The sequence below is a fragment of the Myxocyprinus asiaticus genome, chromosome 40, assembly GCF_019703515.2.
Source record: "Myxocyprinus asiaticus isolate MX2 ecotype Aquarium Trade chromosome 40, UBuf_Myxa_2, whole genome shotgun sequence".
Classification (NCBI taxonomy): Eukaryota; Metazoa; Chordata; class Actinopteri; order Cypriniformes; family Catostomidae; genus Myxocyprinus; species Myxocyprinus asiaticus.
The window spans coordinates 32960048-32980183 of NC_059383.1; the positions used below are offsets into that span (position 1 = coordinate 32960048).

The following is a 20136-nucleotide window of genomic DNA, read 5'->3' on the forward strand; positions in this document are numbered from 1 at the left end:
TTACTGTTTGCCGTCTGTCTCTATATACCGCTGCGCTGCTGTAAGTGTGTCCTGTAAATCCTGGTATTTTGCCAGTTCACAGGCTTCCTTTAGTTTGGCCCAGCGATAATCCTGGTGTTCTTCGGAGAGGATGACCCTTGTGTTCAGGTCACAGAGTTCAGCCACCATGTAGAGAACCTCTTTGTCCTTTCCCCTCACCGGATAGTGCAACCTCTGCAGGAAGCCATCTACCATGCGCAGGTGATCTTTACCCAAACCTGCTTCCTCATGAGTCTCTCTCAAAGCAGTGGTCAAGTCATCCTCTCCAGGGTCAACATGACCTAACAAGTAGGGAAGAGAGGTCTGTTATTAGACAACCATACCAGAGGCATAGACCCGGGGGGACACGTCCCCTAACTTTGGGAAAACTATAAATCGATGAGTCAATATTACAATAGATGTCGTCCCCACCTAGTTAAAATGAGACCAACACCCCTGAATCCTACTAAGAATTTGCAGATGGTCATATGGAATTTGCTGGTCTTATAGCTAATGATGGTAGAGCTTGTGATTCAGAATAATCTAACACAGAGAGAAGACTGTCAATGGGAGGTTATAGTGAGGTTGTGAGGTGCACCTCTGGGTGGTGTCCAGTGGTGTTCCCCATAGGATGTTTGTAGCAGTAGGATCTCTATATTATCTGGGGGAGGTTGAAATCCACACGCCCGCAATGCTATCACCTGGAAATACACAGTCGAGTAAAGAACATGCAAATTGTCTATTACAGTTTTACATTTTTTTTCAATAAGCACTCAGGTATCTAGTAGATACTTAGCCTGTTGTTGGGAAACCCCTTGATTTATACATGTTGTATAAAATGTTTTGAAAATCAAATTGTGGCTTGGAAATGTTTTAGGAAATTACAAATGAAAGGTTTGCTTATGCTTATAGTAAATGCTTAAGTTGGCATAGCCAGGACGCTAACATACCATTCAAAGTCTGTTTTTATTGAGAGATTTGGCTTGTATTTACCAGCGAAATTAGATTTAGGTCTAGCTGTTGCGGACAGAATGATCATTGTTGTTTAGAACAGATGGAATATAACCTTGCTTATAAAACATTACACATTGAAAGGAGCCTGTAATATGCTATTTACTTTCTGGCTGTGTCTGGTTTGGAAGGCTGCATGCTAGATTGCACGCATCCTTTGAAGGCTGCAGTATACCGAGCATCCTCCTTTAAAGGGGTCATGAACTGAGATATCAAAATTCCCTTGATCTTTTGACATATAAGAGGTCATTGTACTATAAAAACATCCTGTAAGTTTCAGAACTCAAAACTTTCTCTTTAGTCTAAAAACAGCTTATATTGAAGCCAATCTGCCAAAACGACAGGATGTGGAATGTGCCACTTTATTACGTAATAGTGTGGCTAAACACCGCCTCCGCAGAAGAAGATCAACTCCTGCTTCTACATCACTGCCTGTTTAGCCCCGCCCACCGATTCACGCATGTAATAGGTAAATAACGAGAGAGGCAAACGCAGGTCTGCGCAGAAACCAAACGATAAAGATGTCTCCGAAAACAACAAGACGGTGTGAATTGCCAAGTTGTGGAAAAACACAGTCTTTGCATTGCCTTCCTTCTGATCCCAACACTAGGAAAGAGTGGATGAACTTTATTTTTAATGAAGTTCCAGACAGTAAGAACTTGGTCCTTTGTTCACTTCATTTTACCGCGGATTCGTTTACAAACAAGGCACAATTCGACGCAGGATTTTCAGAAAGATTGAAACTAAAAGACGATGCTGTGTCGACTATATTGGATCCGACAGTAATGTCGCACCACACAAGTGTGAGTAACAGTTTTTATTACGTGGTCACTATTTCTTTGTCTGTTACAACAGATCGTTTGATATGTACTGAGTATTTATGCATTTTTAACCTAAATCACAGCAGCGTCCATCTATGAAGGATGTAGGATTTTTAAATATGCAAAACTGTCAGCCAATCATACCAGTGGGCGTTTACTTCCGAGTCTACAATCCGCCACGCCTATTCAAACGGTGTGTTACGATGAGGGGGGTCAAAATAGGACAGAAAATAGCCTATTCTAAATTATGATGTTTTTTGATGTAAAAATCTTGATAACATTATAAGTGGACCTCAGAGAACAGTAAAAAAAAAAAAAAAAAAAAAAAAGACAGTTCATGACCCCCTTAAACAAGCCTCGTTTTAACGAGACGGCCTTCGTAGAACAAACAGAAACAGAACTAACATGGTTGCTATGACAGCACGCCACTCTTTAACAAGCACAAGAGCTTTGAGTGAGAAGGGAACAAAGTCCCTTTAGAAGAGAATGTATGAGGTAAATTTTAGGAGAGTTATAATGATTTAGAGAGAAAAGAAAATAGATTTTACAGGTGTAATTTTAGTCTAATACTTAATTTTAATTCATATATTAATATAATTATACATATTATATACTCTGCACCCATCTACTGAGGTACTTCAACTTGGGAATTAACATTCCTTGCGTTTGAACATCGTATTTACGGGCAAATTGGCGTCATTTTTTTTTTAGACATTTCTGTTGAAGCAAAGAATAGTGGGTCGTGAGTGCCCACGAAGGATACACCTCATGCATCCTCCGAATTCCCGTGAAAGAAGGCTGCATTCGAAGTGTCCTACTCGCTTTTCTGAAACGAGACAGCCTCGATGACGTATGCGGCCTAACAAATGCGACCTCCGGTGGACGCAGCCTTCCAAACAAGACACAGCCTCTATTTTAATGGTGTGGCTGTGTAACTGTTGCGCAACTATGATGTTCAGCAGTACGTAGAGTGTGAGTCGCTGTCTGATTGGCTCGCCCGATGTCAATTTCAATAAAAGATCTTGATGCTTATTATTTAAATTAAAAAAAATTATATATTAGATGTTATATAATTTATAAAAAAATAGAAACAAATTAATATATTTTATTATAGAGATAACGGGCAAAAATAATTGAAATATGTATGCAAGAGGGGAAATTATAATTTATAATTATAATATATATTATATATATCTCAAAAATGTCAATATATTACTCTATCAGTTAATGTAGTGTCATTAGTTTCTGTGTATTAAACAGAGATACTGTGAGAGGAAGCGTAGCAGATCTGCATGGCTGATAGGGCTAAATGACCCACCCGGTGGGCCTGAAATAACGAGACGATACGTTCATTCACATTAATTGCCGGAGTGCGGACAAGCCATTCAAAGATAAAACTGTTTAAATGATTTGTTCAGAAATGTCTATATACAGTATACACAGATCAGCCACAACAAAAACCGTACTTTAAATATCTCAGTGCTGACCCGCTATTTACAAACAGGACAGAGGAGCCCTTTGTCTGGGCAGCCTGGCCGCGGAAACGCAGCCGGAAAAGGGGAAGGAGAGCTGGCGTTTTCATCAGACTAAGACATCGCGCAAATCGACCCCCTCTACCCAGTATTCTACTGGCAACTGTTCAGTCTCTGGACAACAAGCTTTGCGAGCTGAGAACGTGGATCTCTTTCCAAGTAGAGATGAGGGACTGCTGCATTATCTGCCTTACAGAAACTTGGATGTCTGCAGAGATTCCAGACTCAGCCATAGAACCCGCGGGGTTCTCCACGCACCGAGCGGGGTAGAGTGAAAGACCTCTCAGGTAAAAGCAGAGATGGTGGTGTATGTTTTATGATCAGCAAATCCTGGTGTGATCAGAGGAACGTACATTCTATCAAGTCTTTCTGCTCTCCTGATCTGGAATTTCTCGTGCTTCTGTGTTGACCATTCTGGTTACCGAGGGAATTCACAGCGGTCATTATCACAGATGTGTACATCCCCCCACAAGCCGACACAGACCGGGCACTCAAGGAACTGTATGGGAGTATAAGCAAGCAGGAAACCGCGCACCCTGAGGCTGCATTCATTGTGACCGGGGACTTCAACAAAGCCAACCTCAAGTCAGTAGCACAGAAATACTACCAACACATCAGTCTCAACACACGAGGGGACTGGGTTTTGGACAATTGCTACTCTCCCTTCCGGGATGGCAACAAATCCCACCCCCACCCACCATTTGGCTATCAGACCACTCTTCCATTCTCCTTCTACCCGCTTACAGGCAGAAAGTGAAACCGTAAGCAACTGCCCTCAGAAAGATCCAGTGCTGGTCGGACCAATCAGATTCTATGCTACAAGACTGTTTTGATCACGCAGACTGGGAGATGTTCCGGTCCACCTCCGATGACGACATCGAGCTCTACGCTGATAGCGTAACGTGTTTCATCAGGAAGTGCATAGAGGATGTTTTACCGACCAAAACAATACAGATCTACCCCAACCAGAAACCATGGATTAATAGAGATGTTCATGCGACACTTAATGCACGGACCTCCACTTTTAATTCTAGGAACATGGAGGAGCATAAACAAGCAAGTTATGCCCTCCGCAAAACCATCAGAGCAGCCAAACACCAGTACAGGGACAAGATTGAAGGACAGTTCAACACCACCGACTCTAGAAGCATGTGGCAGGGAATGAATATCATCACAGACTTCAAAGGGAATAAAAACTCCGCCGTGAACACCGCTGCCTCTCTCCCGGATGAGCTAAATACTTTTTATGCTCGTTTCGAGGAAAATAACACCGCCCTCGCGGAGAGAGCTCTAGTGGCAGAAGCTACAGAGGTTAGTTCACTCTCCGTCTCTGTAGCGGATGTAACCCGATCCTTCCAACTGGTGAATATCCGTAAAGCCACGGGTCCAGACAGCATTCTGGGCCACGTCATCTGCATGCGTGAACCAACTGGCTGGTGTTTTTACGGACATTTTCAACCTTTCCCTCTCTTTGTCTGTAGTCCCCACATGCTTTAAAATGTCCACCATTGTGCCTGTACCAAAGCAATCCAATATCACTTGCTTAAATGACTGGCTTCCTGTTGCTCTGACCCCTATCATCAGCAAATGCTTTGAGAGACTAATCAGAGATTACATCTGCTCTGTGCTGCCTACCTCACTGGACCCACTGCAGTTTGCTTACCGCAACAACCACTCCACTGATGATGCCATTGCATCTACAATACACACTGCTCTCTCCCACCTGGAAAAAAGGAACACTTATGTGAGAATGCTGTTTGTAGACTACAGCTCAGCATTCAACACCATAGTGCCCTCCAAGCTAGATGAGAAACTCCGGGCTCTGGGCTTAAACAGCTCGCTGTGCAGCTGGATCCTGGACTTCCAGTCAAGCAGATGCCAGGTGGTTAGAATAGGCAGCAACATCTCCTCATCACTAACCCTTAACACTGGAGCCCCACAGGGCTGTGTTCTCAGCCCACTACTGTATTCCCTGTACACACATGACTGTGTGGCAACACATAGCTCCAATGCCATAATTAAGTTTGCTGATGACACGACGGTGGTAGGTCTGATCACTGACAATGATGAAACAGCCAACAGAGAGGACGTGCACACTCTGACACACTGGTGTCAGGAGCACAACCTCTCCCTCAACGTCAGTAAGACAAAGGAGCTTGTGGTGGACTTAAGAAGAAAGGACAGAGAACACAGTCCCATCACCATCAATGGAGCACCAGTGGAGAGAGTCAGCAGCTTCAAGTTCTTGGGTGTTCACACCACTGAGGAACTCACATGGTCCATCCACACTGAAGTCGTTGTGAAGAAGGCTCATCAGCGCCTCTTCTTCCTGAGACGGCTGAGGAAGTTTGGAATGAACCACCACATCCTCACATGGTTCTACACCTGCACTGTAGAGAGCATCCTGACTGGCTGCATCACTGCCTGGTACGGCAACAGCACTGCCCACAACCGCAAAGCCCTGCAAAGGGTGGTGCGAACTGCCAGACACATCATTGGAGGTGAGCTTCCCTCCCTCCAGGAAATATATACAAGGCGGTGTGTGAAAAAAGCTCGGAGGATCAAGCTTCGGAGACTCCAGCCACTCGAGCCATGGGCTGTTCTCACTGCTACCATCAGGCAGGCGGTATCGCAGCATCAGGACCCGCACCAGCCGTCTCCATGACAGCTTCTTCCCCCAAGCAATCGGACTTTTGAACTCTTGATCTCCCACGATCAAATACATCAGCATTGCACTTTATTACCCTTACTCTTGTATCTCACACCGGACTGTCATAAATTATATTATTATTATATTATATTCTCTCCTAACAACTGACTATCAACCGGCAGCCTGAATGTCAATACAGTACAATACTGTACATTCTATATATACTACTATATATACTTTTTTATATATTTTTATTTTTTATTTTTATTGAATAATGTGTATCTATATAGTGCGTATTGTATACTGTACAGTGTATGTTATTATTTGTATATTGTTGTGTGTAATTATGTGTATATCAGATGTTTAAATTGTGCTGTGTTAATTTGATGTTATTGTAAATTGGTACATGTCTCATCACTGTCACGACTGCTATGTTGATCGGAACTGCACCCAAGAATTTCACACACCATTGCACTTGTGTATATGGCTGTGTGACAATAAAGTGATTTGATTTGATTTTGATTTGATTTGAACCAACATTACACAAACAATACTCAGCAATGGACAATGGCAAATATGAGGTTTAAATATTTGGACTAGGGAGAACACATGACAATGAAAACCAATGAACACTTAGGACTCTAAACAAAATAACGAGACTGCTAACAACCCAATGAAACAATGAACCAATGGGGACAAGATACGAGAACATGGGAAACACATGACAAGATCACATGACAAGGAAACAGGAACAAACATGGCATGGAACTAATTTAAAGTAAAAGACATGAACAAAAACACATACAATCTTTACACTACTGTATCACGTTGATTTTATGTGCAACAATGGTGAATTTACAGTATCCCAAGTGCATGTACACATTTGCATGCTATTTATTACTCAAGTTTGCACTGTTGTTTCATTGATTGACTTTATTTACATTTGACATTGCTATTTGGTGAAGAAACAATGTGGAGTAAACTATAGCAAGTGCAATACATGAACAGTATGCAATGGCTATTGTCACACTGACACTGTACTGTACTACTGAAATTATGTAAGTTGTGCATCTATTAAGACTCAATAAGTGCCTGAGAAAACACATATGTGTAGCAACATATGGTTGGCTTTCAAACAAACAGTAATGTCCCTAAAACTCTGTGTTTACATAGAAAAGGCAGTTAAAACCATTACATCTATGGCTGAAAAGAAGTCCTACATGTATTATATTGGCAAGAAACAGGACCTCATTCAGGCCAAGAGAACAAGTGTGACTGGGTGGAAGAGACGTACTTATTATATATCATCAAATAACTTTCTATGTAATGAACCTGCAATGTTACCGTGAGTAGCATAAAAACATCTGTGCTTATTCATATCGTTTTTCCATCTGTCCCCTAAATTTCTGCATAGTGAATCAATTCAACCACTAGAGGGAAACAAAGTAGCACATTAATCACTAATGTTTTGTGCTGCTATAATTATTATTATTTATTTTTTTTATTGCCAAGGAAAAACATAAATAAATAACAAATACAGATGTACAAACTTAATAAAAGATGCTGGTAGTACCTTGTTGAATAGAGATATTGAGGTAAAGGTTTTTCAAGCTACACATCTGACTCATTAAGTGATCCATAACAGCACTTGACATGCACTGTTACCTCTGACACTGTTTAAAGTTTCTTTCATGCACAGGAAATCAGCAACAAGCTCTGCATTATATGTCCAAAGCACAAGTACAAGATCACTCCGGCAGAAGGTGAGGGGTTATACAGGGCCAAAAACCCTGCAGAAAAAGTCCCCACCCCACGGTGGTATTCCAAAGGCATAAAGCAGCGAGTGCACAAAGTGACAGAGGTGGATGAAGATGTTTTTGTGTGATTAATAAATACGTCTCTAAAATTATAATCAGGTTACTTTTCTGATTAGTTCATAGGAAAAGTAATCACATTAAAATTACTTTACTTTTGAGTTACTTTCTGAATTACATTTCATAGAAAAGTTTGTTTTTCTGTACAATGAATTCAAAATAATGTCTACTGTATATTATGTCTATACATGCCTGTCATCTGTTACAGAATCACAAACAGACGTACATATGATTATAATTCATAATTCTTTTTAACACTACTTTTTTTTACTTTAAAAGTAATTAGATTACTTTTTAACCGGATTAGACCCAACACGATCACTTCCCCAAAAACATGTTTACATAGTTTGCCATACATTTTAATTAATCACCAATTTGGTTCTTGCACTATAATAAATAATTAACTTGACATTTAATCATTATTTCATGTTAACGTGTACCAATGATACACCAGATGATAAAAGACAAAGGCCATCAACTCCAACACAGGGTCTGAGATGCATAAAAAAGAAGTGAGTGGCAAAACGCCAGAACATACGTCTTGACATACATCATCTTAAATGCTCTGATCGTAAATTCCACATGTTTGGCTCCCGCATGCTAAGATATCCCTTATAGCCGCATAATTATATGAAGGCCATTGCTGGCATGATTATAAAAGACAGCACAGTTAGTATACTGTATATGTTGTCTATTTGTCTCATAGCTGGCATTCTGACACCAACCTCAGTGGAGAACTACTCCAGACAATGAACGAAGTCATTCTGCCCACGTCAGCTAAAAATCCCTTAGGATCACTTTTTAAAGACTGGTGAAATTATGCATTTTAAAGCATGCTCTGACGGTACTGTGTTCCTTAGTTACATAGTTAGCCCTTTGAAGTGTTCAGTAAGGCCCTAGCTAGCAGCCTGGCAATCCTAACCCTGTGATTCAAGAAAATACACCCTCAGGGCAATGGATTTGTGAAGCATTTCAAACATTTCCACACTTTCATACAGAAATTGAATCGCACCGTATTGACCCCTTGCTCTTCAGAACACCACCAACAGACCTCCTTGCCTTTTGGAAAAAGTTGTACTGAGTCGCCGCTGACAACAACTGACCCCTGGAGTGAGGTCAGTATGCAGCATTTACAGTACTTTGCATGCACTATGGCTGTAGAAATATGTTTACTTCTTTCTACTCATTATTAGTGGTGCTTGATTAGTGGCAATTAATATTACTAGCTTTGTCCCGCAACATTTTTACAATGGACATAAATGAATAGGCTGCCTCAATTCATGCAGCTATAAGGAGAGGTGTGATATTACTTTTCTAAGCAATCCGACCTTAGATATTCACCTGGTGAATGAAAACAATTGTGCCAAACCCCCCCCCCCCCCAAAAAACCCATAGACTTACATTGAGTGTGTTGTACAATCTTACACCGATTATGCTTAAGGAGTTGACAACGTTTGTGGTCATGTAAACACCTTAACATGCAATGTGAAATTGGGCTAGCTGGCAAAAATCTCAGTGTGTCGATCGATTTTTTTCTACGGCATTAATAACATTACCCAGAAAAAGGAAAACTGTTTATACCTTAAACTCTGCCGCATTTTTGGATTGCCGCCTGCAATTTTTCGCACTTAAATTTAAAAGCTCAACATTCACACATACTGTGAACTAACTGCAAAAAAAATGACATGAAATGAAAATGAAAAATTTTCAGAAAACCCCCCAAATAATAAAAAAGACTCCAATGATTCATAAATTATATTATATGTTTACATTCTTATGATGAGCAAAAAGTAAAAAAAAAAAAATAAAAAAAAAAAAATATATATATATATATATATATATATATATTTGTAAGCATGTAAGTCTAGTTCTGTTCGCTCTATCTCACTTCGAAAAGTCTTATTTAATTCCACTAGATGGCAGCAAGCACTAGATTTTTTTTCTTCTCTTTATCACATTCCATTAAAATTTATACTGTAGACTGAAATGTAGATGGAGCTCTAAGGCATTTTGGCCCTCACAGATGCGCTTGTCCATAGACATTCAGTCTAATTTTCAGTTCATGTACCACCCTCATTGTTTCATTGAATTTCTTAGCCTCTGATTGACAAGAAGCTCAATCTAGGTGTCATTAGAAAGCTGACATCCTCCTCATTGTGATAATATATATTCAGTAGTTCGCAAGTTAATGTAATCCTACCATGAGGATGGTGTAAAAGTTTTTGGCTCGCTGTGGCTGGAGGAGAGCTCTAGACTTGACCTGAGCTCAAATACCCAACCCCCACCAGACTTGTTGAGTTATTTATGAATAGATGGGAGGAGTTGGGGTGATGGAGGGATGCTGGAGGAATCATCGCAGCATGGATGTAAGCAGCTGTTTATATACGCTTACTCTAGCAATGTGATTGGTCGGATTAAATGAACATACTCCTCCCAAACTTTGTTATGAAACTCATATATTTTACCATCAGAGGTCGAAAATATATTTTTCTGATGATTTGTCATCAGGATTGCATATTTTGTTCTGGACATCTAAGATATTACATTGGATTATTCAGCCAAGCAAGCTCACAGATAAGTAAAAATAACAAATTTTTTAGAAAACTGCCTAAGGTAAGAGCAGATATAAAGTTTTTGGCTAATTGGAGCTTACAGCAGCAATGATCGGGACATAAAGAAACGTTTGCATTTGATGTCTTACAGAAATCATATTTCATTTTGTGATTCTTTTGAAAATCTTTCGAACTGTCATATTATGGCAAGAAATAAACTGTGCAGTCACATTCCTGAGAATGAGAGCTTTCATTTGATATATGACTTGTCTATTTAAGTGCTAGGTGAAAGGCTTTTATATATTCCTACCTCTAGTGGGGCGCTAATTTGCGATATGAATGTTTATTTTATTTATTTATTTTTTTTTTTTTAGGCCTTATTTTGTTATTTTGTGTAACATAAATGCAAAAGTGATTGTATTCTCTGAAAAGTTCAGATTCTAAGCTTTCAAATGATACCTCATATACCTGACTTATGTACAAGGGGACATTTTAAGCATATTGTTTTTCTGCGATATAGTGCCCCCCGTAGTCCAAGCCTTTTCCTTCATTTTTACTGACTTATACAAAGATCCAAAAAGTGTGTGCATGCCTGTTTACTTTTTGACGTCAAAACAGAGAATAATCAGATGATTTCAAATCTCATGTAAACAAGGCTTGCGTGTGTAATGGGAGCCAGCTGGTATGCGATAGCTGTGCGGTATGTGTAAACCTCACACCCCTGGCCTCAAGAGGTGCACTAGCGACTTACGCTAGAGGCTGTAGCCTTTAGCCTTCTCATTAGCGTGCTCGCCTCCCATGCCAGTTGACACCGGTTCGAATCCCGCTCGAAGCAGGTTGGGCAGGACTGGTTACAGTGGTGCCGTGACCCAGATGGGAGTGAGGTTTAGAGGAGTGAGTGTAACGGGAGCCAGCTGGTATGTAATAGCTGTGTGGTATGTGTAAACCTCACTCCCCTGGCATCAAGAGGCGCACTAACGACTGACGCTAGAGGCTGTATCCTTTAGCCTATTCGTTAGCGCACCCACCTCCCATGCCGGCTGATGCCAGTTCAGATTCCACTCTGAGCGAGTCAAGCAAGACCAGTTACATGTGCATTGTCAGATTTTTACAATAAGATGATTTTTAGTAACTTTAACAGCATATTGCTGTGCATGTAACATGCATTTCACTGAAAGAAGGAACCGTATCACCCACAATACCCCTTGCTAGCAACGTGGTAACAACTTTTGTTTAGGCAAGCACCACTCACATTTTCTTCTTAAATGTAAAAAATTATTCATAGTTGTTATATAGTTGTTGTGCTGTTGTGTGCTTGTGTTGCACTGTATATTTTTAAAAAGTTTTGTGAATATGAAGTAATATTGTGAAATGTTTAACTCTGCAGGATTCATTATGGATGATGATGCCATAGCATTCACCAGTTTGTTCAGTTTGCTCATGCTGCACTGTGCTGACTTAGTAAAACGTACAAATGATCTGGAATCACTGATTACGAATTTGTTTAAAAGAGTGAAGAATTTCTAATAGACTAAAATGGGTTAAGTTTAACTTAACTCAGCATGGTTACCTCTTACACTAGGAAAAAGAGAAAGGAAAAGGTGTAGCATGTAGACTGAGTGAGAAAACTAGAAAGCAGTTCATTCATGCCTTCTCTTCATTACTACAGCTATAGAGACAAGCACAATGTCCCAAAGCTCTACAGTACAGTTACCGTAATGTAATGTCTTCCTTAGCTTTGCACGTACTGTTATTCTCTTTAGCAATGATGAATAATGTGTGTACTTTGAGTATGATATGAAGACACTTCCCTGTAGAGTGGTTGTGATCTCTGGGCCAAGAATGTACACGAGGGGCACATGATTGAGAGCTCGAGAAGAAATAAGACTTTGCATCGCAGATGACCCAGAGTAACCTAACCCTGCCCTTCTGGAACAACTGTTCTTAATGGTACGCCAACCAACACCAGCCTTAAAATAGCACATCCACCTCTCAGCAATGCTTAGCTCATGCATGTAAAAAAATGCATGTAATATTATTCATTTTAGAGCTTGTGCATATTGACTAATGATAATATAAAAAATATGCGGTTATTTTTTCTGTGGAACACAAAAGGAGAGGTTTTTAAGAATGTTTATGCAGCTCATAGTGACCACAACTGTCAACAGTGGCAGATTTAGGCATGGGCAACATGGGCATCTTGGGGGGGTGCGTGGCACCCACACAGACCCCCCCCCCCACCCCGGTTAACAACTTTGGGGGCGTGTTGAAGCGGGTTTTGCCCAGGGCGCCATACAAGCTAGAACCGCTACTGACTGTCAAGCTCCAAAAAGAACAAAAAACACCATAAAACAACATAAAAGCAGTGTAATCCAAGTCTTCAGAATTAATATGATAGCTTTGTGTGAGGAACAGACATTTAAATTGTTTTAAATTCAAATTGAACAGAAATTAAAATGGTTATTCACTGAAAATCTTCACTTTCCCCGAAGGTGCCTGTGTTTAGATTAAAAAAATGCCACCTCAAAGTGCCAGGTTTGACATCATAGTCGGCAAACTGCCCTAGGTTCACATGCGTGTTTTAAGTAAATGTGATGCCAGTTCAAATATGCGGAATGGAGAATGAGATCTGAGAGCTGCAGCGGACTGGAAGTTTTTCTGTGAAAAACAACCGAAATTTCGGTCTGTTCCTGATTTATAGCTACTGTATGGCGTCAGTAGACTTGGAATATGGTGCTCAAGTTCAATGAACCACTTTTATGATACTTTAATAGTGCCTTTTTGCCCTTTTTGGAACTTGACAGACATGGTCACTATTAACTGTCATTGAATGGAAAAGAGACTCCTTTGTGTTCAATAGAACAAATAACAGCACACAGGTTTGGAATGACAAAAGGGTAGATAGATGGAGTAGATAATGACATACTCATTTTTGGGGGTGAAGTCTTTTAACTCTTAAATTGTTTCCTTTTTAGCTGAATGGAAAGGACTAAGCTTGATGTCATCAAATAATGAAGTTACCAATCCTGGAGTTTTAAAGTTAATACCACTGGATCAATAATATGACATAACAGCACCTCTATATTACACAAAGGATACCCATATCCCAGTATTCTGTAATCTTTCTGCATAAGGTATGATGATTCAAAGCTCCTTCTTGCATCAGATGTTGATCAGATGGATGTAGGATTATATTAGACCTGTTTGGATAAAAAGCTTGTTATGGAAGAATTAAAATAATCCGTTCAGGAAATCAGGACGGCATGACTGACAGATATATGGCAGGACGGAATCTCTGATTCACTGCAGCTCAGGAGAGATGATGCTATTTTGGTGATCTCAAGGGGTGATCTGAAGGGTGCTGAGATTGTGTGATGTCATGTTGTGGCCAACAAGGCAAATTAAAACTCTACGCTTCCCTAAAAATAGAAACGACATGTTTTGGTGAAGCAATATAGCTTGGAAAGGTTTATGAGTGGCATGCTGAGCCAAAAAATAATATTAAATCCTCTGAGGGGGGAACTGAGAGGAAAAACAACAACAAAAACAGATTTTATTCTTTACAGATTAGGTTAAAGGGTCATATTCTGTTTTCAAACAATAATTTTCACCAAAACCACATTGCCTTAGTCTCTAAGATTCTAAATCATACACCTTGGTACACTGTACGCATTTGCATTTCACCCAATTTTTTCTCATAAGCGTATGCATTTTAGCTTGCAATGGCACTCTGAAAGGATATCTCATTATTAAGGCAAAGCATAAATACACACAATTGTTTATTAGGCAATAATAGGATATAAATGCATTTGCAAGGTTTTATTAGGGGATAAATCCCTCAAAAGCCCATTACAGAAAGCTGACCACACCATTTGACTCAGTTTCAAATACACCTTTGTACTGCATATATGCATTTCACCCCTATTTTGTCCTCATAAACATACGCATATTAGCATGCCAGACAAATACGCTGCACAGGGAGTCTTATTCATGTTTATTAGGGGATATTTGGAAATAAATGCCTTTAGTTACTATTGCAAGCTTTTATTAGGGGATAAGTGCCTCGAAAGCACATCATACAGTTGTGTGGGTCTGCACACACTTCCCATTCGCGTCATGCAGTAGTGTCCATATAGGATCTTGCCTTAAGATGCAGTGTCTAATTGGTTTTGCTGCTATTGCGCCTGACTATAGCTCGCAATGTGACTACATTTTATGCCAGTGGAATAACAACCAAAGCCTTGCTTATATCACGGATTAATGACTGAAAGTGCCATTGGTTTATGCAGACAAGGAACCAGTCATCCTTGCGCTGTGTCAGGAGACACCAACTCAGGCTCGCCTTTTTTGTTTTTCTCCACAATCTCTGCACTTTCCTCTAAATTCTTATCTCTTTGACCCATGAGATTTGACGGCATGCTCAAGTGACGTCTGCTTTCAGGGCTCGGATTGTGCCATGCGTCCCGGGAAGCGCCGGATGCCTGTTTTTTTAGTGGAGTGAACTTGTTTCGTCTGTAGCGCAGTGTCGATCCTCTTGATTTTTCTGGCGTGATCTCTGTGTTTACAGTCGCGCTACCCAGCGGATCATTGCGCACCTGACGCGCTCACTAAAGCGATTGTTTAATGAATGAGCGGGGTACCCGAGAGGGCGAAACTCGCTTTTTCATTCTGCTGAAGGATTATACCGTGCCCGACCTTCATTGCGGAAAACACAGTCGGAGACTGATGTGAAAGCCGGCCGCTGAAGTACGTGCTCCCCGAGCCTTGATCCAGTGGTTGGCTGTTGTCATCATGTAAGTGTGCATATGATTTTTGCTTTGCCAGGACAGACGTTGACTGAAGCCCCTATGGCGCAAAACTGACAGTTATGCTACAGTACAGTGATGAAAATGTCAATGCACTATAGCTTTTCTTGTGCATTTATATTTGCATGCATAAATAGCCTGCATATGAAATAATAATAATACAAATTTGTTCTATATTTTATTGTATATATATATTTATAAATAATCTATTATACACACACACACACACATATATACAGTGTGTATATATATATATATATATATATATATATATATATATATATATATATATATATATAAATTATTTATATAATAATTTATATATTGTCATAATGCATACATTTGCATGCATACATATAATAATAATAATATATTTATAGGCTAAATCAATTATTTGATGTATCAAATATATATAGACAGAAAATGACAAATGTGCACTATAATTATCATAGTGCATTGGCTTTTGCATGAACACACACACACACACACACACACACACACACACATATATATATATATATATATATATGCATTGTATGCAAATATATTAATTATATTAAATGTAATATAATTTTGTATATATACTTTATATTTAATTATAATATTTGATCATATTTAATTATGCTGTATAATGCACATAATAATAATTTTTGTAATGTCAAATTCAGCTTTGCCTCTGTCATGCCATAAATGACACAACATGATGCAATTATTTTGTGATAAACACAGTTAACAATGATAGAGTGAATGACTCTGTGGGGGTGACAGATTATATAAAGACAAACAGTTGCTCTTTGTGCCTTAAGGGCCTACAATTTATCTATATAAATGTCTTGCAGGTCTGTCCACATAGTGGCCCTGGGTAGTGAATGTCCGGGGGGTGCAGGGCCTGGGGAGGAGACAGCCAGCCCGGGGCAGATCCAAGGTGGCTTGCTGTGGAGTTACCTGGGCCATGGAGCTCGAGAACTGGACCCAAACTCTGTGACACCATCAAGGCATCCCCTGAACCCTGCTTTTATGGAGTACCAGTCAAGAGTGTTTGGGGATGTTAGAGTGATGGTGCGAGATTGCCCTAGTTGGGTGAGTATAGCAGTGAATGAGTGAGTGTGAGAGAGGGATAATGGGATACAAAAGCAGGAATATAGGGTTAGTTCACCCAAAAATGAAAATTCACTCATCATTTACTCACCCTCATGCCATAACAGATATGTACGACTGTAGAACACAAATTATGATTTTTAGAATAATTTAGCTCTGTAGGTCCATACAATGCAAGTGAATGGGTGACAAAATTCTGACACTCTAAAAAGCACATAAAGGCATCATAAAAGTAATCCATACAACTACAGTGTTCTAATCCATATTTTAAGAAGTGATATGATAAGTGTGGGTGAGAAACAGATCAATATTTTAGTACTTTTTTGCTTGAAATTCTTCTCCTTGCCCAGTAGGGGGCGATATGCATCAAGAATGTGAATCACTAAAAACACAGGATGAAGAATGTGAAAGTGATCGTTTTCTCACCCACACCCATATCGCTTCTGAAGATATGGATTTAACCACTGGAGTCGTATGGTTTACATTTATGCTGACTTATGTGATTTTTGGAGCTTCAAAATTTTGGCACCCATTCACTTGCATTGTTTGGACCAAAAGAGCTGAGAAATTCTTCTAAAAATCTTCATTTGTGCTCAGCAGATGAAAGAAAGTCATACACATCTGGGATGGCATAAGTGTGAGTAAATGATGAGAGAATTTTCATTTTTGGGTGAACTATCCCTTTAAAGGAGTTATGGGTTTCCGAAGGCTTTGGGAAGTGAGTTGTTGCCGCCTGATTGGAAGACCATGAGGTATTTAGCTAGCTAAAGCAGTGATACCCATAAGCTGATTGGTGGAAGAGATGCTGGGCTACAAAGATACAATGGAGCTGAAAAGTCCACTTTGACAATCTGGGAAATTTTATTTATTTATACATTTAAACCTGGAAATAATAAAAGTATAAGGATGTTGAAACATGTAAAACAAAGAAAAGTTATGATATAAAATGAAAAATGTATATTTTAAATTCTTTATGATTTTTAGGTCACTAATCAATTGTAAGCAAATCTGTGACATTGACCGTGTAAACTCCATTGCACAAAAGGTCATTTGTAGTGAAAATTGTAGGATCAAATTAGAAAAGAATGCAAAAAAGAAGCATTTTCACTAGTGGACACGACTGTACCTCTTAAACATTCTGCATTATTTTGCCCATGTCTTGTTTTTATTAATATTCTCTTCTCCCTCAGGACCTTTTGGATAGTGACTGGGCGAGTGTGCGAAGCATTCTGGAGCAGGCCGACATCGTGGTCATTAAGTACTCTGTGAACGACAAACTGGCCTTTCAGCAGGTCCGAAATGGTTATGCCCCTAGACTTCGCCCTCTTCTTCGACACTGGGGCTTGCCTGTGATTCTGGTTGCCATGGGGGCAAGGCTAAATGGTGAGATACATTGCGGATTTATTTTGTATTTATTTGTGCTAGTTTTCTGTATTAGTTTAAAGAAAGTTTAAGAAAGTTTTAAAGCAAAATAAATGATAGCCATCTACTGCTTTTTGCAGAGTAGAGATAATGGACATAGTGGAAACAATTTAACCAAACAAGTAAAACATTTGGCTGATCGTTTTGCGAATGGAATGTCAGCATAAGTACTGAAAGCAAAACAAATGGAAATCCATCAAGTATTAAAGATTAAATGGATTATGCCATTTAATGACCATTACAATACACACACACACACACACACACACACACACACACACACAAAAGCGGCTTAGAGTGGAAGATTCACCCAAAGATTTTAAATAGATAAAACTTGGAACACCTCGTCTCGTAGCTGTTAAATGGTTATATGGTATTATACTGGTTAACCATTACTGATCTTCAAAAAGCAACACAACACCTGAGGAGCTTCCGACTTAAAAGAGCTAGAAAAAAAAAAGTGATTTTGTGCTCTTTTGATGTTCTGCACAGTAGTGCCGTGAGCGTTTGTTGAATATGCTCATAGGTAAACATTTATAGACTCAAAGCACTTAGACCACGGATTCGACTCCATTCGCTGTAAAAGCAGCCGCACTTTGCTCACACTGACCTTTGAGATGTATAATGTATCAAGATGTGATTCCATCCAGCTACATCGTTTATCCTTGAAGGATAATTGTGGAAAGTAGCAAACTGATGGATTTGCATTATACCTGAGGTTTCACTAGAGTTCTGCTTCTAAAACTAGATTTGAAACTAGATTTTTACATTTTCTTAAGAAAACAAGATTGGTGCTTGCCTGGCAAAATTCACCACTGCAATGCAAGGGTGTTGTGGGTGGTTACAAGGGTGGAAGACTTCTGTTACGTTTGCTTCTGAAAATGTTATTTTGAAGCAATATTTTTTAATTTTCTGAAAACGTAAGTGGTGCTTGCCTCTACAAAACTCACCACCATGATACTAGGTTGGGTGGTTGCCAGGGCATTGGTATGTCAAAAGAGCCCACCCCCAAGTCTCTATGATATTCCATTCTGTAGATATGCCTCAAGACCCTCCATCAATGAAAGGATTTTATTTATTTATTTATTTTTCATTTTATGAACCTGGTCTCATGGAAACATGTTATTATACCTACATTTTTGCAAAATGATTTTTACGTGGCTCATTGTACTTCGCTGCACTTTCCTGATCAAATGAACACTAGAGGCGGTACAACAGGAGTAAGCGCGTTTACATGCATGTTCTTTCATAAGATGACAACATGTGTGGTCATGTAAATGCATGAAGCAGCTTTCCTTTATTGGTGTAAGGTCATAAACGGCTTAAGAATAAACGCAGTTTTCTTGCTTTTTTTTTTTATTTTATTTTTTTACTATCACACAAATTATGATTAAAACTGCAGATTATCAGTTCATAAACACTCATTTTTCACCCTGTTCCTTACACAATGCTATCCTATGACATCAAAACACTTTACTAAGGTGATACATTTATACATTTGCATTACATAACCATCCTACATTTACAAGTTTATTCAAACACAATCAGATTGTGCGGTAGCTCAACTGATAAAGTGGCGCACTTGCGATGCAAAGAACCAGGGTATGAGTCCTGAGGAGCAACAAAAACCTACACATGAGCCGAAAGTGTCATAGATGAACCACAAAATTATGTGGTTGCTTCAGCAATTGCATTTGTCATGTCACACCTTGCTTTTATGACACTATTGGTTAGGTTTAGGTTAAGGATAGGGTGGTAGGTTTTGTTCATTTAAACTCGATAGAACATTAACCCTAAAAACCTCATCTGTTTGAGAAGGATATAGCTGCAGGCATTGCTCCAAAAAGGGGCAGGAGCTCTTAACCACCAGCAAAGATATTGGGAGCCCCTAACCTAACCCTTATCCTTACCCTAACCGTGAGTGGAGTTGGTGCAACCCCCTTTTGGAGTAACCCCGCCCCTTGTGGTGTTACCCCGCCCTCTTTTGGAGATTCCGCCCCCATTTGGAGGTCTCCGGCCTGCAGCTATACGTACTTGATCTGTACTTGATCTTGATCTGTGAAAGAAACCATGCAATTTAATTTTGCAAAAAATGTCAACATCGTGACATAATTTCATGAGATCAGGCTGCATTTCATTGTCCTCTGGGCAAAAAATTTAAAACAGATTACTTTCCAAACAAGCCACACAAATTTACCTATAGTGCTGGGTCAGTTATATGCCAAATTGTAACACTTGGGGTTAGGGTTAGGGATTTACCCCTAAGTATGAGCAATAGTAATAGTCATGTTTGCATTAGTAAACACCTCTAATGAAATCTTGGCATGAGATTTGTGCTGTATTTCTTGTTGCT

At 39.5% G+C, this 20136-nt stretch overlaps 2 protein-coding genes and 1 pseudogene across 2 annotated transcripts in view; 2 read left to right on the forward strand and 1 right to left on the reverse strand.

Annotated features, from left to right (window-relative positions):
• nudt2 (nudix (nucleoside diphosphate linked moiety X)-type motif 2) lies at positions 1-5665 on the reverse strand. Its single transcript, XM_051681069.1, has 3 exons — positions 5657-5665; positions 617-719; positions 1-320 (listed from the first exon to the last, which is right to left on the reverse strand). Exons 1-3 carry the CDS (start codon positions 5663-5665, stop codon positions 1-3), a joined length of 432 nt encoding a protein of 143 aa, XP_051537029.1.
• Positions 5666-7231: 1566 nt separating this feature from the next.
• Positions 7232-7917, forward strand: LOC127430561 (Rieske domain-containing protein-like; annotated as a pseudogene).
• A 6930-nt stretch (positions 7918-14847) lies between these two features.
• The window catches only part of LOC127430558 (rho-related BTB domain-containing protein 3-like), a 30414-nt gene continuing 25125 nt past the window's right edge, over positions 14848-20136 (forward strand). The window contains exons 1-3 of the mRNA XM_051680388.1: positions 14848-15251; positions 16103-16343; positions 17552-17744. Of these exons, the coding sequence (XP_051536348.1) occupies positions 15250-15251; positions 16103-16343; positions 17552-17744 (436 nt within the window). The 5' untranslated portion in view covers positions 14848-15249. The remainder of the gene's footprint in view (positions 15252-16102; positions 16344-17551; positions 17745-20136) is intronic.

Bases quoted from the DNA above. Each gene is read 5' to 3' on its own strand.
- nudt2 (XM_051681069.1), bottom strand. The intron at 321-616 runs GTGCACCTCACA...CCTACTTGTTAG, and splicing joins CCACTGGACACCACCCAGAG to GTCATGTTGACCCTGGAGAG.